Genomic DNA, 19,306 nt, shown 5'->3' on the forward strand with positions numbered 1-19,306 from the left:
GCCCTCTGGTTTGTGAGGACCTGATGATGCCCTGTGGTTTGTGAGGACCTGATGATGCCCTGTGGTTTGTGGGGACCTGATGATGCCCTGTGGTTTGTGGGGACCTGATGATGCCCTGTGGTTTGTGGGGACCTGATGATGCCCTGTGGTTTGTGGGGACCTGATGATGCCCTGTGGTTTGTGGGGACCTGATGATGCCCTGATGATGCCCTGTGGTTTGTGGGGACCTGATGATGCCCTGATGATGCCCTGTGGTTTGTGGGGACCTGATGATGCCCTGTGGTTTGTGGGGACACTGTTATGCAGTCATGCAATGTCTGCCTCGTTTTGCTCAACTACCTCCTATACCCAAATTCAAATTCTAAACTCGGCACTAACACAAATTGCATTCCTGTATACATTATAAGGGATTACAACACCCCCCCATTCTCTGTCTGTTCTGCTCTCTCTCACACTCTCTACTCTGTCTCTCCCTTATTTTTAGCTTCAGATGGTTTAGTGGTATGATACTGCTGAATATTAACTAAATAATTAAGTAGCATAGAAAAAAAGAATCGCGCTAACTTATAGATTTTTATACAGTATTTTTGTGTGAAAACCAGTTGCCTGCTGGGTAAATGGCAGTGTTGTTGGTTCATCGTTTAACGCAGCCGTCTCTTTCCAGGTTCCCGGTGGAGATCCAGTCGGGGCTCCTGGAGATTATCTCCCCGTCTGTCCACTTCTACCCAGATTTCTCCCGGCTGAAGGAGTCTTTCGGCGACCCCAAGGAAAGGGTCAAGTAAGGAACCTCTCTCATCCCTCTGTGCACCCCTCTCTCATCCCTCTGTGCGCCCCGCCTGGTTTTACTGCTTTGAGCAGGTGGGCAGAGCTCACCCTCATACCAGCTGGCCATTTGTTGGCGCTCTGGGAAACGGCAGGTAGAAGCTTGAGGCAGAAGTGCTTATCGAGAAGAGCTGTGCTCTCGGTTTTGTTTACACTCGTGAGGATTTTGACAAGAGACCTCTTTGAACTCCCACCGCCTGCTCTCAGAATGGTCAGAATCTTAGGCTGTGATTCTTGGGCTGTCTGTGTCTTGGTAACCTCGTTACACGTATCATGGCCGATTTGCTATTTACAGATGCATCATGACCATTGTGATTGGACTGTTGAGGGCTTGTGAATCCCCATTGGTTCAATCACGCCAGGGCTTCATTCATTCATTCATTCATTCATTCATAAAGTCATTCATTCATTCATTCATTCATTCCAGGACACATCGGCAGCACTACCTTTTAGTGTAAGCCATTTCCCTCCCGTGGGGTCTCTGATGTGACTGGCTCTTGCAGTCCAAGCCAAGGTTCATCCACGGCGACCACAAGCCTCCTAGAAATCCTGGGATTACTCCTGCGGACCATTAAATTTCCATTATCTTACCTGTCATCACTACTTTCTGCTGTGGCATGTGGAGCACTATAGGGATCAGTACTGGCATCAGACATCCTGCTAATTTACATAAATATATTTAGCAAGGACAATAGCTGAATTATTAGATTGATTAGAATCCAATCGAATCTGAGGGTAGTTATTCAAGAAATTTAATAAGGCTTTGATGCGTCCAGACGTGGGCAGACGTGGCAAATGCAAATGGCGACATGGAATATCACAGTTTTTGGCATTTAGCAGAAGGTGCTGAACTATCTGCACCATTTGAATAAAATCTGGTGTGACAGTTGACCCAAGTTTGTCTGGCTCCAGAAAATCCACTCTGCAAATTAAATGGAAAACCACAGAACACGAGTTGTGGGGGAAAGTATTAAATACAAATACAAAGTATTAACTAATGTTACATGGGGAAAAAGTCCTTTGTCAGAACAAATTTAGAGTATTGTTTTCAAGCCTGGGAATTGCATTGTAAGAAAGGATATAGAAGTAGTGAGAAGGTCAACACGATTTGTGTCGTCAGTAAGTTATGAAGGGAGACTTAAAATGCTTCATTTATTTTTTGCTTATTTTTCATATTTGTTAACATGGAGTGCAGAACATTTGTTCACTCATGGGACAGTTTACCAGGACTTGTTGTTGTAGTAAAGACCGTCGGAATACATTAAAAACTGTCCGCAAAATAACAGAACTTGATGAGCGTAATTCCCTGTTCTTACCATTTATTTTTATATTATTCTCATGTTCTCTGTCCCTGTGTGTCTGTTATCACACTATATGCCGAGCTCTCTGTGAGGAGATTTGTGTATCTTGAATTTTTACGTGGCTGTCATCCATTTATAGCTGTATGCCTGTTGTAGAAATTCAGATCCAGGTCCTTGGGAATCTGCCTTAAAGCCGTGTATCCATCAAAATGTCTGCCCTCTCCCTGCTGCCCTCTCTCTCTCTCTCATGCTCTCCGGCTCTGTCCTCTCTAATCCTCCGTTCAATCCAATCTCGTCCAAACTGGCTTGCTGTTCTCTCTCTCTCTCTCTCTCTCTCTCTCTCTGACGGGATTACCAGGCATTTGGGAGAGGCGCCGGCAACCCACTGCAATTCACCCTCTCACTTACAGCCTGGGGCGGACGAAGGGAGGGGGCCTCTGTCTCCTTCTTCCCTTCTGTCTCCTTTTCTCTTGTTCTCTCGCTCTCTTTCTCCCACACACACACCCTCTGACAATCTCTGTCTGTCTATCGGTCTTTTTTTCTCACTTTCTCTCGCTTCTTCACTGTGGCAATCTGTCTGTCTGTCTCTTTCTCACTTTCTCCCTCTCCTTCTCCCTCCCTCCCCTCCTCCTCCTGCTCACACAGAATCAGCCAGACTAATAACAGTGTAACTGTATATCTCACCTGCCAAGGTGTGTGGGAGAGAGAAGGGAGGAAGAAAAAGAGGAGTAAAGTACACTACAGTCTGGACAGCGGATACTCTGCCCATCTTCACCCTGACCAACCTCATATCTGTCTTTGGATTTCCTTTTGGGGTAATATTATAGGCAGAGCTGTGTAAAGGTTATCTGACTAGTGGCACTTTTGTTACAATGGAACTGGTTGTTTGTGAGGTTAACATTACACTTATTGGTGATAAATGGACCTCTGTGCTTTCTTGGTGATACTGCACTTGTATTTCGGAGAGTTACGCTGATGTCATCCACTTCTGTACACTGCTCTGTATAAGAGCACCATGTAAGTGATTGTAATGTAATTGAATGAGAGAAGGTAGGAGAGGGAAAGTGGGGAAAAAGAGGAGAGCTTGGTGAGGAAGAAGAGAGGAAAGATTGGGGGGGAGGGGGTGGGGGGTTGACGGATTGGGCTGGCGTGATTGAGCTGTTGTGTGCCTCTCTAATGACGGTGACTCCTGGTGAAGTTCCACTGTCCATGTGACTTCACACCTCATAAAACGGGAGCTCAGACACCGGCCCTCCTTCACCTGCGTCCCCCCCCCACACACACACACACCAAGCCCTCAGACCCACACAGCCGTCTGCTCTCCAGACAGTGAAAGAGCAGAGTTTAGCCTTTAGTGACACATTTACCTGGTGAAGTGCGGGGGCGGGGGCGTGGGGGGGGCTGTGTTTGCGCCTGCGGTGTGAAGGCTGGGGTGTGCAGTCTACAAGCGCACCCCCCCGGGGGTGTTCTTCAGAGGGCGTAATGGATTACACCCCTGTGCCTGCGCGCTTAGTAAACCGTGACTTATTAAATATTAAAAAATGAAATCTCAGCGGGGGGAGAAGGCAGAGCGTTCGGAGGCTTTAGCTGCTGTTGTACTTCCACTTCCTGTGAGGATGAGGGCCCAGACTGCTGTGGCCTGATGGGAGCCGAGCGCGCGGCTGTCTGCTCCAGCCCTCCTCCGGTTGAAACGCAGCCGGAGCTGAACGGTAGCGTCTCTTAATCTCTGCAGCCTGCGTTCCCGGGCCTGTCTCATGCCTGCAGGCCTTTCAAGTACCTCATTAAAAAAAAAACCCGGCCTGGCCTTTCTCCGCGTTTCAGACGTCTCCCTGTTCCGCTACGTATAAAAAAAACAAAAGGCTCCCTGACAGAGAAACTTTGGGCTCGGGATTCTGGCTGGGAGCCCGTTTTTAATTTCCGCGGGGCCCCTGAGCAGGTGCTGGTTTGGAACGAGCCCGGATTCATTCGGAGGCTAGTCACAGACGAGCGTAGACTTTGAGCGCTGGCGCCGTCGTTGGGTATCTGAGGCGTGAGATTTGGGAGTTGTAAGAGTAACTCTGCCCTGGGACGCGCGTGTGCGGCTCCAGTTTAGGAGTGAGTAGTGTTAGCAGTCTGAGCGTGTGCGGTCTGAGCGCCGGGACCGAGCGTTTGGGCCGTGTGCGCTTGTAGTTTTGAAAGGCAGCCCTTTGTGTGTCGGGGCTCACGGGTACCGGGGGGGGGGGTTGGACCGGCTGCGGGAACACATTGAGAAAACGCCATGGCAGAACGGCAGCCCCTGCTCCTGGAGAATAATGATCCAGTGACATTTTTGTGCCCGAGTCCATTGAGATAAAAAGCAGGTCTCTTTCTGCGGGTAAATCACTGTGGGGGGGGGGAGGTCGATACTCGCAGGCGGGCGTGTCTTACTCACCCCGCGCACACGTCTCCATCATTCCGCCGTCCCTCGTTTCGCCGGGGGAGAGCGCTCGCCCGATCGATGCCGCCGGCCCGGGGTCAGGAGGAAGAGCTCCGCGCTCTTCGTCCTTCTGCTCTCCCTGGCTCTCCCTCTGTCCGGCGTAGTGTATGTCCCCTGCTGTACTGATCGCACAGCGCCTGTGTGTGTGTGTGCGTGCGTATGTGCGAGTGAGTGAGTCAGTGTGTGTATATGTGTGTGTGTGCATGCGAGTAAGTCTGTGTGTGTGTGTGTGTATGTGCGTATGTGCATGTGTGCATGCTTACATCTGTTTGTCTGTGTGCATGTGTATGCATGTGTGTGCATGTGTGTCCGCGTGTTCATGTGTGTGTGTGCATGTGTGTGCGCATATGAGTGAGTGAGCGTGTGTGTGCGTGCGTGCCTACATCTGCTTTTGTGTGTGCACGTGTGCATCTGTGTGTATGTATGTGTGTGTGTGTGTGTGTGTGTGTGTGTGTGTGTGTGTTTCTGTGTGGCCTTGTGTTTGTCGAGTGTATATCCAGTCTGACTGATGTACTTGTACGTCTGTGTTCAGAGAGATTGACTGTGCCTGATTGACTTGTGCTTTACTGCTGAGCTGTGAGCCGCAGACTTAGCTGAATCCGCTCTCGGCTCTTCCTTTATTTCCTCCTTGTTTGGCGGGCTTTACCCACAGTCCTAATCCAAACACCGCAGGTAAACACCTCCGTGTAGTCGGAGGGTTTCATTTGAATTCACTGCCCCGAACCTGACCTGGGAACGTCCCTGGTATAGCGCACGTGCGATTACCCACAGATCCCGTCCACTGGCTGGAATGAGCGCTGCTGTTGTTTTGAGCTGTCGTGACAGCAATATGGAAATTAAATGCCCCCTTTGAAAGGCCTCGTTTCAGCTTGTGTGACATTGTGTAAGAAGCCAGCGACAATTAACACCCAGCTGGAGGGCTGCTGAAGCTTTGATTGAATGGCGTGCAGAAACATGGCTTCGGTTAGAGTAACAGCTGGGCCGCGACTCTTCTGGTTTATGTCACTGCAGTGACTTTGGGGAAAGGATCGTTCTTTTCATGTAAACTGGGATCTGAAATATTGAAATGTGGGGGTAAAGCGGGGGGGTGTCTGGAGGGAGGGGGGGAGGGGGGGTGTCAGTGTGTTTATATCTGGCTTCTGAGAGTAAACCCAGAGCCTTAAAATGGTTTGACCATATCTGTGTTTGTGTCTTTGTATGTGTGTGTGTGTGCACTCTGTGTTAATGTTCACATGCTCAATGTAAATATTTGCACGCTTGGTGTTCACAAGCACAGTGTTAGTGTCCTGAAGCTCTATGTTAGCGTTCAAATACTCAATGTTAATGTTCACGTGCTCAGTGTTAGTGTTGTTAGTGTTCACGTGCTCAGTGTTAGTGTTGTTAGTGTTCACGTGCTCAGTGTTAGTGTTCATGTGCTACATCATCATCTTTGCAGTGCTGTATTTATACCGACCAAGCTGCTTTCACATGCTCAGTGAATGAAAGGGAAAGGGTTGTTTTTCCTTAAAACAAGTTACCCAAGTGCTGTGAATCACTGGGACCTGTGAACCCATTGCGAACATTGTGCTTACCGCAGATCAATTTTCAGATAGAGTCATTTCTGTCTTCGGGCAAATATGTTTCATTTAGCGCTCGCGCTCATTTTTTGATCATTTTACAGATAATAACGCCCTGTACCCTTTGATGGGGTTCGCGCTTGGATGTTTGGACGTGTTGATGCTGTCCAGGAGAACACTCTGTGCCTGGCATGCTGTCACGTGTTCGCGATGGCACTGCGAGCAGAACCAGGCAAAGCCGTTAGTTGAGCTTTGCGAGAGTGCGAACTTACACGGCTTGCCGTGTGCACTGGGGTTTTGGAAAAACAAGTTTTTTTTTGAGACTCCATCATATATTCCAGTCGGTATTGAAGCCATGGCCAAATGTATTTTAAGGCAGAGCCGTCTTGAAATTAGGTATTTGGAAAGGTTTTAAAAATTTGCTTTGGCTGCATTTATAAAATTCATAGGTGGCATGAATCCTCAACTCTGGGAAAGTATTCACAAAGCTGAATGTATTAAAACCGTACATCTGCCTGGAAACTGCAGCCAATGATGATATTGGCAAACCAATGGCAGTACCTGTCTTGTGGTGGTGATATAGTCTTGTGATGGTGTTGTGGTCTTGCAATGGTGTTGTAGTCTCGCGGTGGTGATATCGTCTTGTGATGGTGTTGTGGTCTTGCAATGGTGTTGTAGTCTCGCGGTGGTGATATCGTCTTGTGATGGTGTTGTGGCCTTGCAATGGTGTTGTAGTCTCACGGTGGTGATATCGTCTTGTAGTGGTGCACGGGGTGCTTGTGCTCACAGTGTTTGGGTTGTTTCTGAATCTCAGTCTTCAATTCCAACAGTCACGTCTCCTCAAACAAACCTCCTCTACCTCACCATGCCGTCCCCAATCAGACAGAGCCTTGACTGCTCAGAGCAATCACCACAGAGAGAGAGAGGTTTCCTCCCCGGAGGAGAGCGAAAAGCTCTGTTCTTCACAGAGATGTGCTGACTCTTAAAACCTCGGCTTCGCTAATCCCTCGCTTCTCTCGTCTGGGGGTCATTATAAGCGGGTCTATCCGCAGAAGCGGGGGCTCCCCGACGCCCCATTATCCCTGCTGCGCTGCCGGTCTGCTTCTCGCTGTGCCGGGGGGCGGGTGTTGGTTGGGGGAAGGGGGCGATCTGAAGTCGCGCCGCCGGTTTGGAAGTCGGAAGTGTCGTTAATGCTCGCCTTCCCGCCTCTCAGCCGCCCCCCGGGGAGGTGGGTGGGGGGGGGGGGGTTTTATTTATGCCCCGAACACGCGGCATGTTGCCAGAGCCACGCGCCGGGCGCCGGATCCATCACCGCCGGTCACCCGCGGAAACGCCGGTTTAAGAGACAGGGTGCTGTGAGCGCTCGAAGGCCATCGCTGCTGTTAAAGCCAGATGCTGTTTCAGACATCTTGTACATTTCAAGAGAGATGCGTCTGTTATCTGAAATGGGATATGAAGCAGGTCCCTGGAGTTATCTTTAAAGAGGGATGAGCCACATGTCTGTAGCTACCTGTGAAGAGAGACAAAGCAGATGTCTGTAGCTACCTGTGAAGAGACACAAAGCAGATGTCTGTAGTTACCTGTGAAGAGAGACGAAGCAGATGTCTGTAGTTACCTGTGAAGAGAGATGAAGCAGATGTCTGTAGTTACCTGTGAAGAGAGATGAAGCAGATGTCTGTAGTTACCTGTGAAGAGAGATGAAGCAGATGTCTGTAGTTACCTGTGAAGAGAGATGAAGCACATGTCTGTAGTTACCTGTGAAGAGAGATGAAGCACATGTCTGTAGTTACCTGTGAAGAGAGATGAAGCAGATGTCGGTAGTTACCTGTAAAGACTGATGAAGCAGATGTCTGTAGTTACCTGTTAAGACAGATGAAGCAGATGTCTGTAGTTACCTGTGAAGAGAGATTAAGCAGATGTCTGTAGTTACCTGTTAAGACTGATGAAGCTGGGTGTTGCATATGAAACACGTTGCCCTTGCTACAGTAGGGATATGAAGCAGTTTAGTGCAGCAGTGTTCTGGAGTTGTTCACTGGCACCAGGTTTTGGGTCCAACCGCTGGAGGGGCATTTGAATTCTTTCCTGATTGTTGGAAGAAAAATAAATACCTCAGTCACTCGGTGAACTTGCTCTATGAGGCAAGAAGCCTCTGAATCTGAATGTGTGTTTATGTTTTCATGATCCTGAACTTGTTCTGTCAAACTTCTGAGCTGTACATTGTGTACCTAACTGGGCCACACCGAACTGAAGTAAGATTTTATTTTAAAAAAAGAAATGTTAACAATGTATGCTAATGTTCTCCAGGTCTGTATGCTTCTTTAGATATGTGTGTGTTTGTGTGTTTGCGTGTGTGGGTCCATGTGGGTGTGTGTTTTTTATGTGTGCGTGTGTGTGTGAGATATGCAGTACCGTTGAATTCCTGAAGCATGGTGTGACTGTGGTCTAGTGACCATTACTCCATTATTGAAATCATTCCCATCATGGTTTCTCATCGCATTTAATAAGCAGTCCGCAGGAGTCAAGTCTCCCTGGTTCTCTGTGGTACTTACGTCTTGGACGCCCCGCTCTGCGGTGGAATGATTGGCTCTGTTCCTTCTGTCGGCCTGCCAGAGCTCTGGCACGTGTTCGCCTGATGTTGTGTTTCACAGGAAACAGCAGGCGAGATCACATGCGCTGTTTTTCACCTGGAATATATAGAACGGAAAAAGAGAATGAGGTGGAATGAAAAGGAGAAAAAGCCACTTCCAGGGTTCGCATAGGCAGGCAGCACAGTGGGATATGCGATGCAGGCTTGTAGGCACACGACTCACATTTCACATACAGTCCATTTATACAGCTGGATATTCAAACCCGCGATCTCTGTGGTGCAAGTTGAGTTCCGTAACCGTTGTACTACACGGCACACTCTATCTTTCCCCAACTCGCAGACTTGCACACAAATGCACAATCATACATGTGTGTACCTGTGACATTTCTGGACTGGCGTGGAAAGGAGAGGAGAAGGGGTTTGTCTGGTCAGGATTTTTCAACGGTGTGGAGGAACATTCTGGAAACGGTGTTTAACACGACATTGCTAACGCACAGTTCATCTCAAGCACGTCTCTCCTTGCTTTCTCAGATGGCGAACGAAGCAGAACTTGGACTACTGTTTCCTCATGATGTACGCCCAGTCCAAGGGGACCTACTACGTGCAGGTGAGACACTGTCGTTGCAGGTTCTTACCACAAGGGGCAGTGTTGCCGTTTCCAGTTGTATTATCTCACCTTCTTATGGGACTGAATCTATAGACTCTGCCATGAATTTCATATTCATCTTTATGCATTACATTTTTATAGGATTAAATATTGTATTTTGTGTAAACATTATTAATCCGTATGCACTGCTTGGAATAAAAAAAAAAAAGATTATTTTCTATACTTGCAGTGTCTTGCTGTGTGAAATGTGTTTTCGCGGATAGCGTTCTTGTAGGTGGCGGTGGAATAACCTGAGCAGAAATGCTCAGGATCGGCTGTGTTCGTGGGAGTTGGTTTGAGCGTTAGCCTTACGTGACACTCGGCGCTGCGAGATGAAGGACTCTTTGCTTCCGCGCCGTCTCTGGGGAGGCGTCGGAAGGAGCAGTCGCCGCGGCATGGGCAGGAGAGCGAAGCGGGTGACTGTCGCGATGGCGTCCGCGCCGGTCTGGTTCCCGCCGTGACCCTTCGCGCGAGGACTGCCGTTCTGTCTGCGGTTCCCCCGAAGGAGAACACACGCTCTGCCCGTCTCTGCCCATGGATAGACAGATCTACGGATTAATGTTCTGTGGATTGGGCGTGATTGGTGAGAGTGACGTGAAATATCAAACAGATGCACATAAATGATCTTAATTTGATTTACTGCAGCAAATGGCATTTTGACGAACTCTGGGGAGTTTTTTCTAATAAAAAGGGGGTGGGGCGTGGTTGCTCGTGATGTTTTTTGGTAAATGGCAAAAGGCGTGCCTTTCTGCAAGCGCTCATGTCCAGGGGGGCAATTTGGCCGCGTGCTAATTTAAAGGGTCAGACGTTACGCTTTTCGTTCTTCACTATCCGGCTTTGGTAATCAGATGAATGAGTTCGTCAGTGTAATCTCTTTGTTCCGCTGCCGTGGTAACGCGTCCTGTGACTGCCCTTAAAGGTCTAAGGGCTTCGGGGCTGTCATGTGATTGCCGATCATGTGCTCGTGTTTTTTTTTTTTCTTTTGTTGCTTATTCCTCCCCTGAGCCTAGACAGTATAGATTGTTTTAAAAAGCCGCTCTATAGGGTAGAGATGCTTAGCCCAAATCCTTAGCCCACCTTTTTTTTATAGATTTAATGTTATAATAACGATTATTATAATTGTTGTATTCAGATGTACAGATAGTATATGAAGTGTGAACCCAGGCATGAGAGCGAAAGAATAAATCCAGAAAATGTTAAGCTTCAAGGTTTTGCTAACTGAAAAAAAACTGTCAGCAAAACCTTGAAAGATCAAAACGTTTGATAGGTTTGCTGGTATTGCTATTTGCAGTATGGTCGTGCAACTCGGTAATAATCATACATTTTATGAATATTGGTAGTGTGCGTTTTACGCAAGAGCTTCTGTACAGCCTGGTTGTGGTCCTGGGATGGGGGAGAGGGGGTGTGGGATTGCAGAAACAAGAGAAGGCTGCACCTGCTTTTTTTTCCCTGTTCTTCTTCTTTTTTGTTTTGCCAAAGTGAGGTATTTTCCTTCAAGGCCTGAGCTGCATTCCAAAGTTACACCCAAAAGCCCCCGGCACCTCAGTGAAGGGCTCTCCTATTGGCCGCTTAACATGATGTCATATGACATCCTATCTCGACCTGAAAGGATTGAGTGGGAGAGGGGTATCAAAAAGCACTCTGTAATCTTTTTTGCCTTAAATGATAAAATTTGAAATGAAAATTCGATGGTATAAGTGTGAGGTGGTAATTCTGGCATATATTAATGAACAGTAAAAAAGTGGTTTATACATTGTAGCTCAATAAAGATACAGTACCTTTATGGTAAGCTCAGCATGAATTCTGCTTTAAAATGAACCATTGCATGGCTAATGTTATTATTTCCAGCGTTATAGGGAGAGATATCTTGAAATGTTTTGGACCTGAGTGTGATTAGCTTGTTATTCCAGCAGCTACTGGCTGAAAGACTCTGTGCCAACAAAGTAATCATTTTCAGCGTTATACCTAAAGGGCCAAAAAAAAAGCTTTTTTAAAAACAAAGTTCTTATACTGCCCACTACAGGAGGATTTGGCATAGGTCTTTTGATGACCATGTTTTGCATGGAATTTACTTTTTAACCAATCGCCAATTTTTGAACTTGCATTGTCAGAAGATTCAGAACAACTTTTTAGCAAGTGCACACTTCACATCAAAAAATGAAGTGTACATATACATGTTATGCTTTAATCAACACTTTAAATGGTTATAATAATAATAGTAATAATAATAATAATAATTTGATTTTTTGATTTCTCTGTCCTTGTAGTGAAGGGAGCACTCCTGATTTAGGTTTTTCTGTGGCCTGTGTTGAAGACCACAGACGAACGCAGTAATGAGCAGCGATATTGCTGACAGCTGTTTAGGAAACTGGTCATTTGCGGATCACGGTGGTTTTTGTGCGATGTCTGGGATGGAAGTTTCAGGGCTCCCCCTTTTCTCTAAGTGGGTTTCGATTTCTCCCGAAGGGGAGCTTTGACCGACCTCACTTTGACAGCTTTTTTTTGGAATGCCCCTGAGCTCTGGACCCCTGCCATTTCTAACCCCCATGTCAGTACCTTAAGGGCCTCAAGGGGTAAAGGCCTAAAAGAGTAACTTTGGATTTGTGGTCTTGGGACAGCAGCAACCTCACCTGCACACACACACACACTGCTGAGGATAATTATGATCTACCTAGGTGTTTTTTAATAGTCTTAATCTGGCCAGTCATATAGCACATACAGCTCAAGGTAATAATGGAGAAAGACCTGCATAGACCACTGTGTGTTCTTGCTGTCCTACAAACTCACCATTCAGGGACTTATAGTCAGGGAATGGTAAAAAAAGTCATGCCCACTTCTCTGGTACTTGAAAGGTCACAGAACTGGGAGAACATTTCCTTCTTACTTTTCTTCCGTGTCTCCTGCAGTGAAGGAAGGAGAAATAAAACTGACATTTGCTCATTTACAGTTTTTCTTGGCGTCTGTGTTCTGTTTCAGTGTGGGTGTTATCTTCCCTCAGAAATTGCATTTGTATGTGTTGAGTTTTCTGACTTGTGATGTCATACTTGCACACTGCCTGCGGTGTGTGTATGCAGCGGAAGTTCTCACGCTGTGTGTCTCACGCCCTGCACCGAGGTCTTGAGTTGTCCCTCACGGTGGGTAGAAACAGAGCTTCTCTTTCTAGCCAATCAGGAACCAGCTCACTCTGGTATTCTGAACTTTCTCCCAGACTGTTGCCAAGGTTCTAAAGGGGAGTCTGATGCCACACTTATGATGTCACAGTTAGCCAAAGACGAATGAGCGCAGAGCTCATTGGTCTAATTATCCATAGGCCGAAACACCTGTCTGACCAGCATTTTTAGCCCCCGCCCTTGTAACAAACAAATCGCAGATTCACCACGCATGTGAAATGCATATCCAAAATGTAATTGCCGTCTGTCATGTTCGAATGTTTGTCAGTATTTTATTCCTCATTGTACATGTTTGGGCAGATGATTTAATTGGCTCGTAAACATGTTAAACACAGCAATGTGTGGTGACATCATGGGTGTGAGGGTGTTGGGGGGCTCCTTTTAGATTTGTCTCCAGAGGAAAGCGTTTTTCCTCATTACTCTTCTGCTTTTCTTGGAGCAGCAGGCTTATAACTGGCCTGAGCAGGGAGCAATAACATCACGAGCAATAAACAATAATGGAGATGGAGAAAAAGCATGGAGCTAATGCAGCATAGGGCCCGCAAGGGCTGGGCTTGCGTTTAAACCATTTGAAATGATTAGACGATTCTGCACGATGTTAAATAAGTGCTAAATGATTCAATTATACAGCCGAATATTGAATAAATGTGCCGCTTATTTACCTGTGTATTGGAGCATTCTGAATAGTACTTCAATTGTGGGTACCTTTGACCTATCTCTCTCTCTCTCTCTCTCTCTCTCTCTCTCTCTCGCTCGCTCGCACTCTCTCTCTCTCTATCCGTCTCTCTCTCTCTCTCTCCTCCATCCCCCTCACTCTTTCCCCTGTTCCCAGCTGGAAGACGACATAGTTGCGCGGCCAAACTATTTCACCACGATGAAGAATTTCGCTCTGCAGCAGCCGTCTGAGGATTGGATGATCCTGGAGTTCTCCCAGCTGGGCTTCATCGGTGAGTTTTACAACACCTGCTGTGCAGTACGGAGCACAGAATGCAGTGCTCTGTTTTATCATCGATGATGTCCACCGGTGAGGAAAAACAACTACTACAGGGGGAGAGAGCCAATTGGGCTCCGGTGTGATTGCTGTAGGGCACAGAGGCTGGTGGAGCAGGTTGCAGTGTGATATATAGTGTAGCATGGCAAATCTGGGACTAAAATGGGAGCACTTGGAGGGAGTAGTACACTGTGAATGTGTCAGTGGCGCATCACTGATAGTCCAAATCCTGATCTAATTAAGAAAGTAACTTACTTAAATTAAAAGAGCTGCAGTGAATTGATCTCTCGTCTCCCAGGATTTTGGCTGACTTGTTTTGAGGAATGCTGTTGGGCATGTTGCTCTGTGGACCCAAAAACAAACCGTATCTGAAGGGCCTTCTTCCTAATCAAAAAGACTCCTGTGATAGCAGACACGCTAACATCACACCAGAGCTGAACTGGTCTCTGTTGCCACAGTGACCTCTGTGATGTCACTCACAAAGACCAGACTCTCCGCAGCTGGTCTCATGTGGTCACTTGAGACTAGAGAGAGAAACCACATTCAAGACAAAGATCAGAAACATTTAGCTAACAGCAAGACCCTTCATTCTGAGTTCTGTGTAAATAAGAGCAATCGACTTTTGTTCCTTTTTCACATCCAGGGAGGCCGTTGCTGTTTTGGAGCCAAGTTTGTCACAGTTTTAAGAGTCATGTGTTCCGTTTCGAATCAATGTTCTTTTTTTTTTGTAATTGGCAAGGTCAGACTGGTGCTTCGGGGTCTGCTTGTTATTTTATAACCGCTGGTGTTTTGTAACTGGACCCCTGACCCCTGTCTTCAGTCAGTGACCAGGAGAAGGGGCTTTGGGAAAATTTGGGGGCGGGGCCTGGGCCAGTAGTCTTGTGATTCTTTTTAGTAAACAAATGAATGACGGCAGATCACCAACCCCCAGCCCCCCCCCCCCCCCCTTCCCCCACAGGGCCCACTGCCATAGTGAAATTAGTTTCAGATGTGAGCAGGGAATGGGGAGGGTAGGGGGAGGGATTGCCAAAAGCATAATGGATCTTTCTCATGTGGAAAAATGTAAAGGGGTTTTTATTTGGAAGGGGTGCGTGGAACGGAACCGTCCGGTTTCCCCCGTGTCCCGTCGGGGGGAAACCGCGAAGCGAGGAAGATGAAGGGAATGAGATTGTTCATTAATGCAGAGTCCCCGTATGTGCCCTTGAACGCAAAGTCCTGAACTGAAGCTCCCTCTTCTCGCTGGGAGACCTGAAAAGACCCAGTGGAGGAAATGGCAGCCGAGTCTTCAGGAGATCCCCTTTTTGCCCATGGAGCTTTTCTAGTCAGTGCTTCCAGCTGTTTGGTGCATTGTGGGATTTTGCCTGTGTCTGTACACAGCTTTGTGGATTGCAGCGTGCCAACTTGGCAGTAACCGGGGCGTGATATTAGGTTTCATGTGATTGACGTGTTGGTTTGTAAGAAAGGAGGGATGTTGGTGCTAATTTGGCTTGTTGTTTGGGTCTTTAAGGAAGCTTCTTTTGTAGAGTTTCTGCAGAAGGAGAGGTCTGTAGGTGGGTCTGTAGGTCATATGGAACAAGGACTACAGGCAGAGCTGCACATGGCCTTGCAGGGCCCTATGATCTGAACGCGCACACACACACTCACAGACATGGGCACACACACATGTGCACACACACACACACACTCACACACAGACATTCAGTCACACGCTTACATAGTCTCACTTTCTGTCACACACGCACACACACACACATACACACACAAAACACACACGCTGTGTGCTTAACCTGCACACTTCACTAAGTTTGCAGCTGTGGAATATAATCTCTTCAGTTTGCTCTGTGGACAACAGCTTATGCTAAGTGCATAATGTACCTAATATATAAAACAGATAGGTGTGACTTAACTTTTCTTTCACGTTGGTGACTGCTTATGTAGTGCAGGGATCTGTGTGTGTTCTGGACAGCTCAGAACCCCCTATAAATTAGTGACAATTAGTTTGGGTCCTGGGAACAGCGAGCAGTGGTCCTCTCTGCAGAATTCTGATTAAGGGACTGAGAAAGGGCCTGTAACTGGGGTCAGTTTGCTTGGTGCTCCCCTCGCACGGGAGGAGAATCGAGCCCTGAATCCGTCGATATCGTTTCCGCCTCCAGGGGGCGGCGGCGCGGACGCGCGAAGGCGTACGATCGCGCGTCACGAGGCCGGTGCCGTGGCCTGGCCCCGGACGCGTCGTTTGTCATCGCCGTCGGTGTGTGTTTTTTTTTTTTTTGGCTTTGAGCTTTAATGAGCGTGCAGGGACTTCTGGGCCCCGGTTGCGGATGCCGCTGCAGGTGTCTGGATGTTCTCATTAAGGAGCATCATAACCGGGGGAAAGGCTGGAGCGGGCGGGGCCAGGCGGCTGTCGTGTCACCCGTAATCTCTCGCTCCTGTCAGCGCCGAGCCCGGACGGCCAGGGAGACTAAGCGAAAGGTGCGCCGATGCGTTTATTCCCTCCGGAACATTCCCAGAGGGCTTAGCTCTCCGCCCTTATTGGGGGCAGGCTGGTGTGGAGGTTGCAGGGGGGTGGGGTTGGGGGGGGGGGGAATGAATTCACAAAGGAGTCCTAATCTCCCCTGAACACATGTGCAGTTGCCAAGGCTCAGTGCACAAAAACATATGCATTATTTCTCTCATATGCGCACACAAACACAGATACCCTTGTCCACACCACAAAAACACTATCCCTGCTCCCCCCCGCCCCTGAGCCCACCTTACTCTCACTCACACTTTCACTTACACGTATGTGTCTCTCTCTCTCTCTCTCTCTCTCTCTCTCTCTCTCTTCCTCCCTCCCTCACACTGTCCATCTCTTTCAATCACACAGACGCTCTCTCTCACTCAGACACGTACGGGCACACCGGTGTGCTCTGGCTCCCTCAGTGTATGAGTTACTCTGTAACGGGCCCCTGGACACATCACAGGTAAAGCCCTGCTGAACGCCACTGCAGCGCCTCTCTCCCAGGCCCGACCGTCTCGTGACTGCTTCCTCTGCTCCGTCCAATTAGCGTCGTAGCGTCAAACCCACATCTCTGCGGTCCGGCCTAGCGACAGGGCTCCCGATTCAGGCCTGCCTTTCTGCGGGGGCAGGGGAGGAGGGCATTGGTCTCCGCATTGTACGCCCTCTTAAAGACACTGGCGCCATTTTGTGTCTGTTTCAACTCCGCTATGTTCAGTTTTAAAGAGGCTGGTGCCATTTTGTTTCTGTTTCATCTCTGTGCCGTATTCAGGCTTGCTCGCATTTGCCTCTGCTCATTTTTGGCTACAGAATAGTGAAAACACTGCTGGTGCTTTTTTTTTTTTGCCACGATCCTCAACCTTTGTCTTCTTATCCTCTGATTGGTTGAGCGTTTCTAGGGCCTTTGTGCCAGCATGTGCATTTAGCTGGCTGGATGTGCCAGGTCTCTTAAAGGTCTCTTTCAGAGACCGGCACCACTGTGCGTTCCGCTCATCGCCGTCTTTGTGAGAGTCTTGATACATCGACCCGAGCAAACGTAGCGCCAGTTGTAGCTGGCAGCGCGGATGGAGGCTCGTTGGAGTCGTTTCCCTTTTGTGATTCATCGAAAAGGCAAAAAATGAAACGCGCTAAATGAACCCAGATGGGAACTTCCTGTTCGCTGTCAGATTGTCCCCAGACCTGCACTAATATGAGGAGGAAGCTGTCGTATTAGGCAATTCACACTCCGAGAAAGAGAGCGAGAGAGAGAGCGAGAGAGCACAAGGGAAGAAGGTGGGGTGTGAGAGAAAGGGGGGAAAGGAGGGAGGGAGAGAAGATGGAGAGAGAGTCAGTGGGGAGGGAAGGAGAGAGGGGGAAAGGAGGAGGGGAGAGAGCACAGGAAAAGATGGAGAGAAAGTGAGCAGGGAGGGGAAGGAGAGAGAGAGAAAGAGGGAGGGAGGGAGGGAGGGAGGGAGAGAGAGCACATGAGAAGATGGAGAGAGAGTGAGATGGGAGGGGAAAGGAGAGGAGAGAGAGTGAGATGGGAGGGAAAGGAGGAAAGGAGAGGGAGAGAGAGTGAGATGGGAGGGGGAAAGGAGGAAAGGAGAGGGAGAGAGAGTGAGATGGGAGGGGGAAAGGAGGAAAGGAGAGGGAGAGAGAGTGAGATGGAAGGGGGAAGGAGAGAGAGAGAGAGGGAGACAGAGAGAGAGAAAGAGATAAGGAGGGAGGGAGGGAGAGAGCACAAGAGAAGATGGAGAGCGTGAGATGGGAGGGGGAAAGGAGAGTGAGAGAGAGAGAGAGAAAGGGAGAGAGAGGGAGAAACAGACTCTTGACTCATGCTCCCTGCCTCCTTGCACATTCAGATTTAGAGAACAGATTTGGATTTATGGGAAGCGTGATAATTGGATTGGGCTCCTCGGGCCTCGCATCACGCCTGTCAGCCGCGTCTCAAACACCGCCGCTCGCCGCCATTTCGGAGCGAGGAGCGGGATGTCAGTCGCCGCGCTCCGGCTACGTCAAACCCTTCGGTTAACGTCAGTAAATAAGGAAGGAGAGATCCCAGAAATCCTCTCCCGGATAATCGCCCGCAAATAGGGGAATAATGCATAGCCCTTTTAGCCTATAGTCAGTTATGCTGGGTGTGTTGATCGCACATTAACCATCAAGCTCGTATTTAAATCACTGGCTAATTATGCTCCATGTAGATCATTAACTGTGCATTGTTTATGACTGAACACAGAGCTAAAAGCTTTTTTTCTTCTTCTTCTCCCCTGTGTGTATCTTTGGCATTGAGTAATATCTTTTTTTCTAATTGGCAATTAAAATGATTATCAGAGGCCCTTTTATACCGTCTCTCCCGATGCAGACGAACGCGAACGGCGTTCTGTCGGACTCGGTGCGCGGAGCAGTCCTGACCGCGTGAAAGATAATCGCGTTGTGCTGGCTCAGCAGGTGCTGCTCAGGTGTTTCCGGATGGCTCCAGGCTCCCCAGCATCATTTGAATTCTGATCGGAGGGGGTGACAAACCAAGACAGCTTCTGAAATTCATTTGCTTGTGCATCTGCTCATAGCTTTTTTTTCCCCCATGTCGAGGTTGGGGGGTGGGGGTGGGGGTGTGGGTGGGGGTGGGGGGGGTGGGTATGCTTGAGATTCACATTGTTGGATATTCATGGGTAGCTCAGTCACAGCTGTAGCGCGCTAACCTCACCCGAAGAAACTAGTGATGCGTTACATGCGTAAAATGTCTTGATGACTTTGGGAAGCTAAGGTGAGAGGAAAGAACCCTTAATGGAATTAAGGTAATGTTAGAGGATTAAGCCACTGGGAAAATGGCGTAGTAAAAATGATGTATTACCGTGGATTAGAATTAAAATGATAAATTAGGTTATTAGAGTGCTTTTTTATTTTCTTGGCTCTGATACTCAGAATGTGCAGATTGGAAGAACACCTGCTGTTATTTGGCCAGCAGCCTGCAGTGTTCCTTCGCTCATCTCATGCTCTTCATTCATTCATTTGTTTATTCATGGATTCATTCAGCGTTCAGCTCAGTATGCATTACACATTGTAGGTGCTATAAATAACATCATTCATTCATAGATTCATGGATTCATTCAACATTCAGCTCTGTATTAAACATTATAGGCACCACGAGTGTAGTCATTCATTTGTTCATTCATTCATGGATTCATTCAACATTCAGCTCAGCATTCATGTAAACATTATAGGCACTATGAATGTGTCCTCATCGAATCCATTCATTGTTTCTTCCATCGTATTCATTCAACATTCAGCTCAGCATTCAGTAA

The 19,306-nt window shown here is 48.0% G+C and overlaps 1 protein-coding gene across 1 annotated transcript in view; it reads left to right on the top strand.

The window, feature by feature from the left end:
- Positions 1-19,306, top strand: part of mgat4b (alpha-1,3-mannosyl-glycoprotein 4-beta-N-acetylglucosaminyltransferase B) — a 95,259-nt gene that overhangs the window by 61,666 nt on the left and 14,287 nt on the right. Inside the window, exons 6-8 of the mRNA XM_064325865.1 lie at positions 665-778; positions 9,253-9,328; positions 13,370-13,484. Of these exons, the coding sequence (XP_064181935.1) occupies positions 665-778; positions 9,253-9,328; positions 13,370-13,484 (305 nt within the window). The remainder of the gene's footprint in view (positions 1-664; positions 779-9,252; positions 9,329-13,369; positions 13,485-19,306) is intronic.

The sequence above is a fragment of the Anguilla rostrata genome, chromosome 3 (genome assembly GCF_018555375.3).
Source record: "Anguilla rostrata isolate EN2019 chromosome 3, ASM1855537v3, whole genome shotgun sequence".
Classification (NCBI taxonomy): domain Eukaryota; kingdom Metazoa; phylum Chordata; class Actinopteri; order Anguilliformes; family Anguillidae; genus Anguilla; species Anguilla rostrata.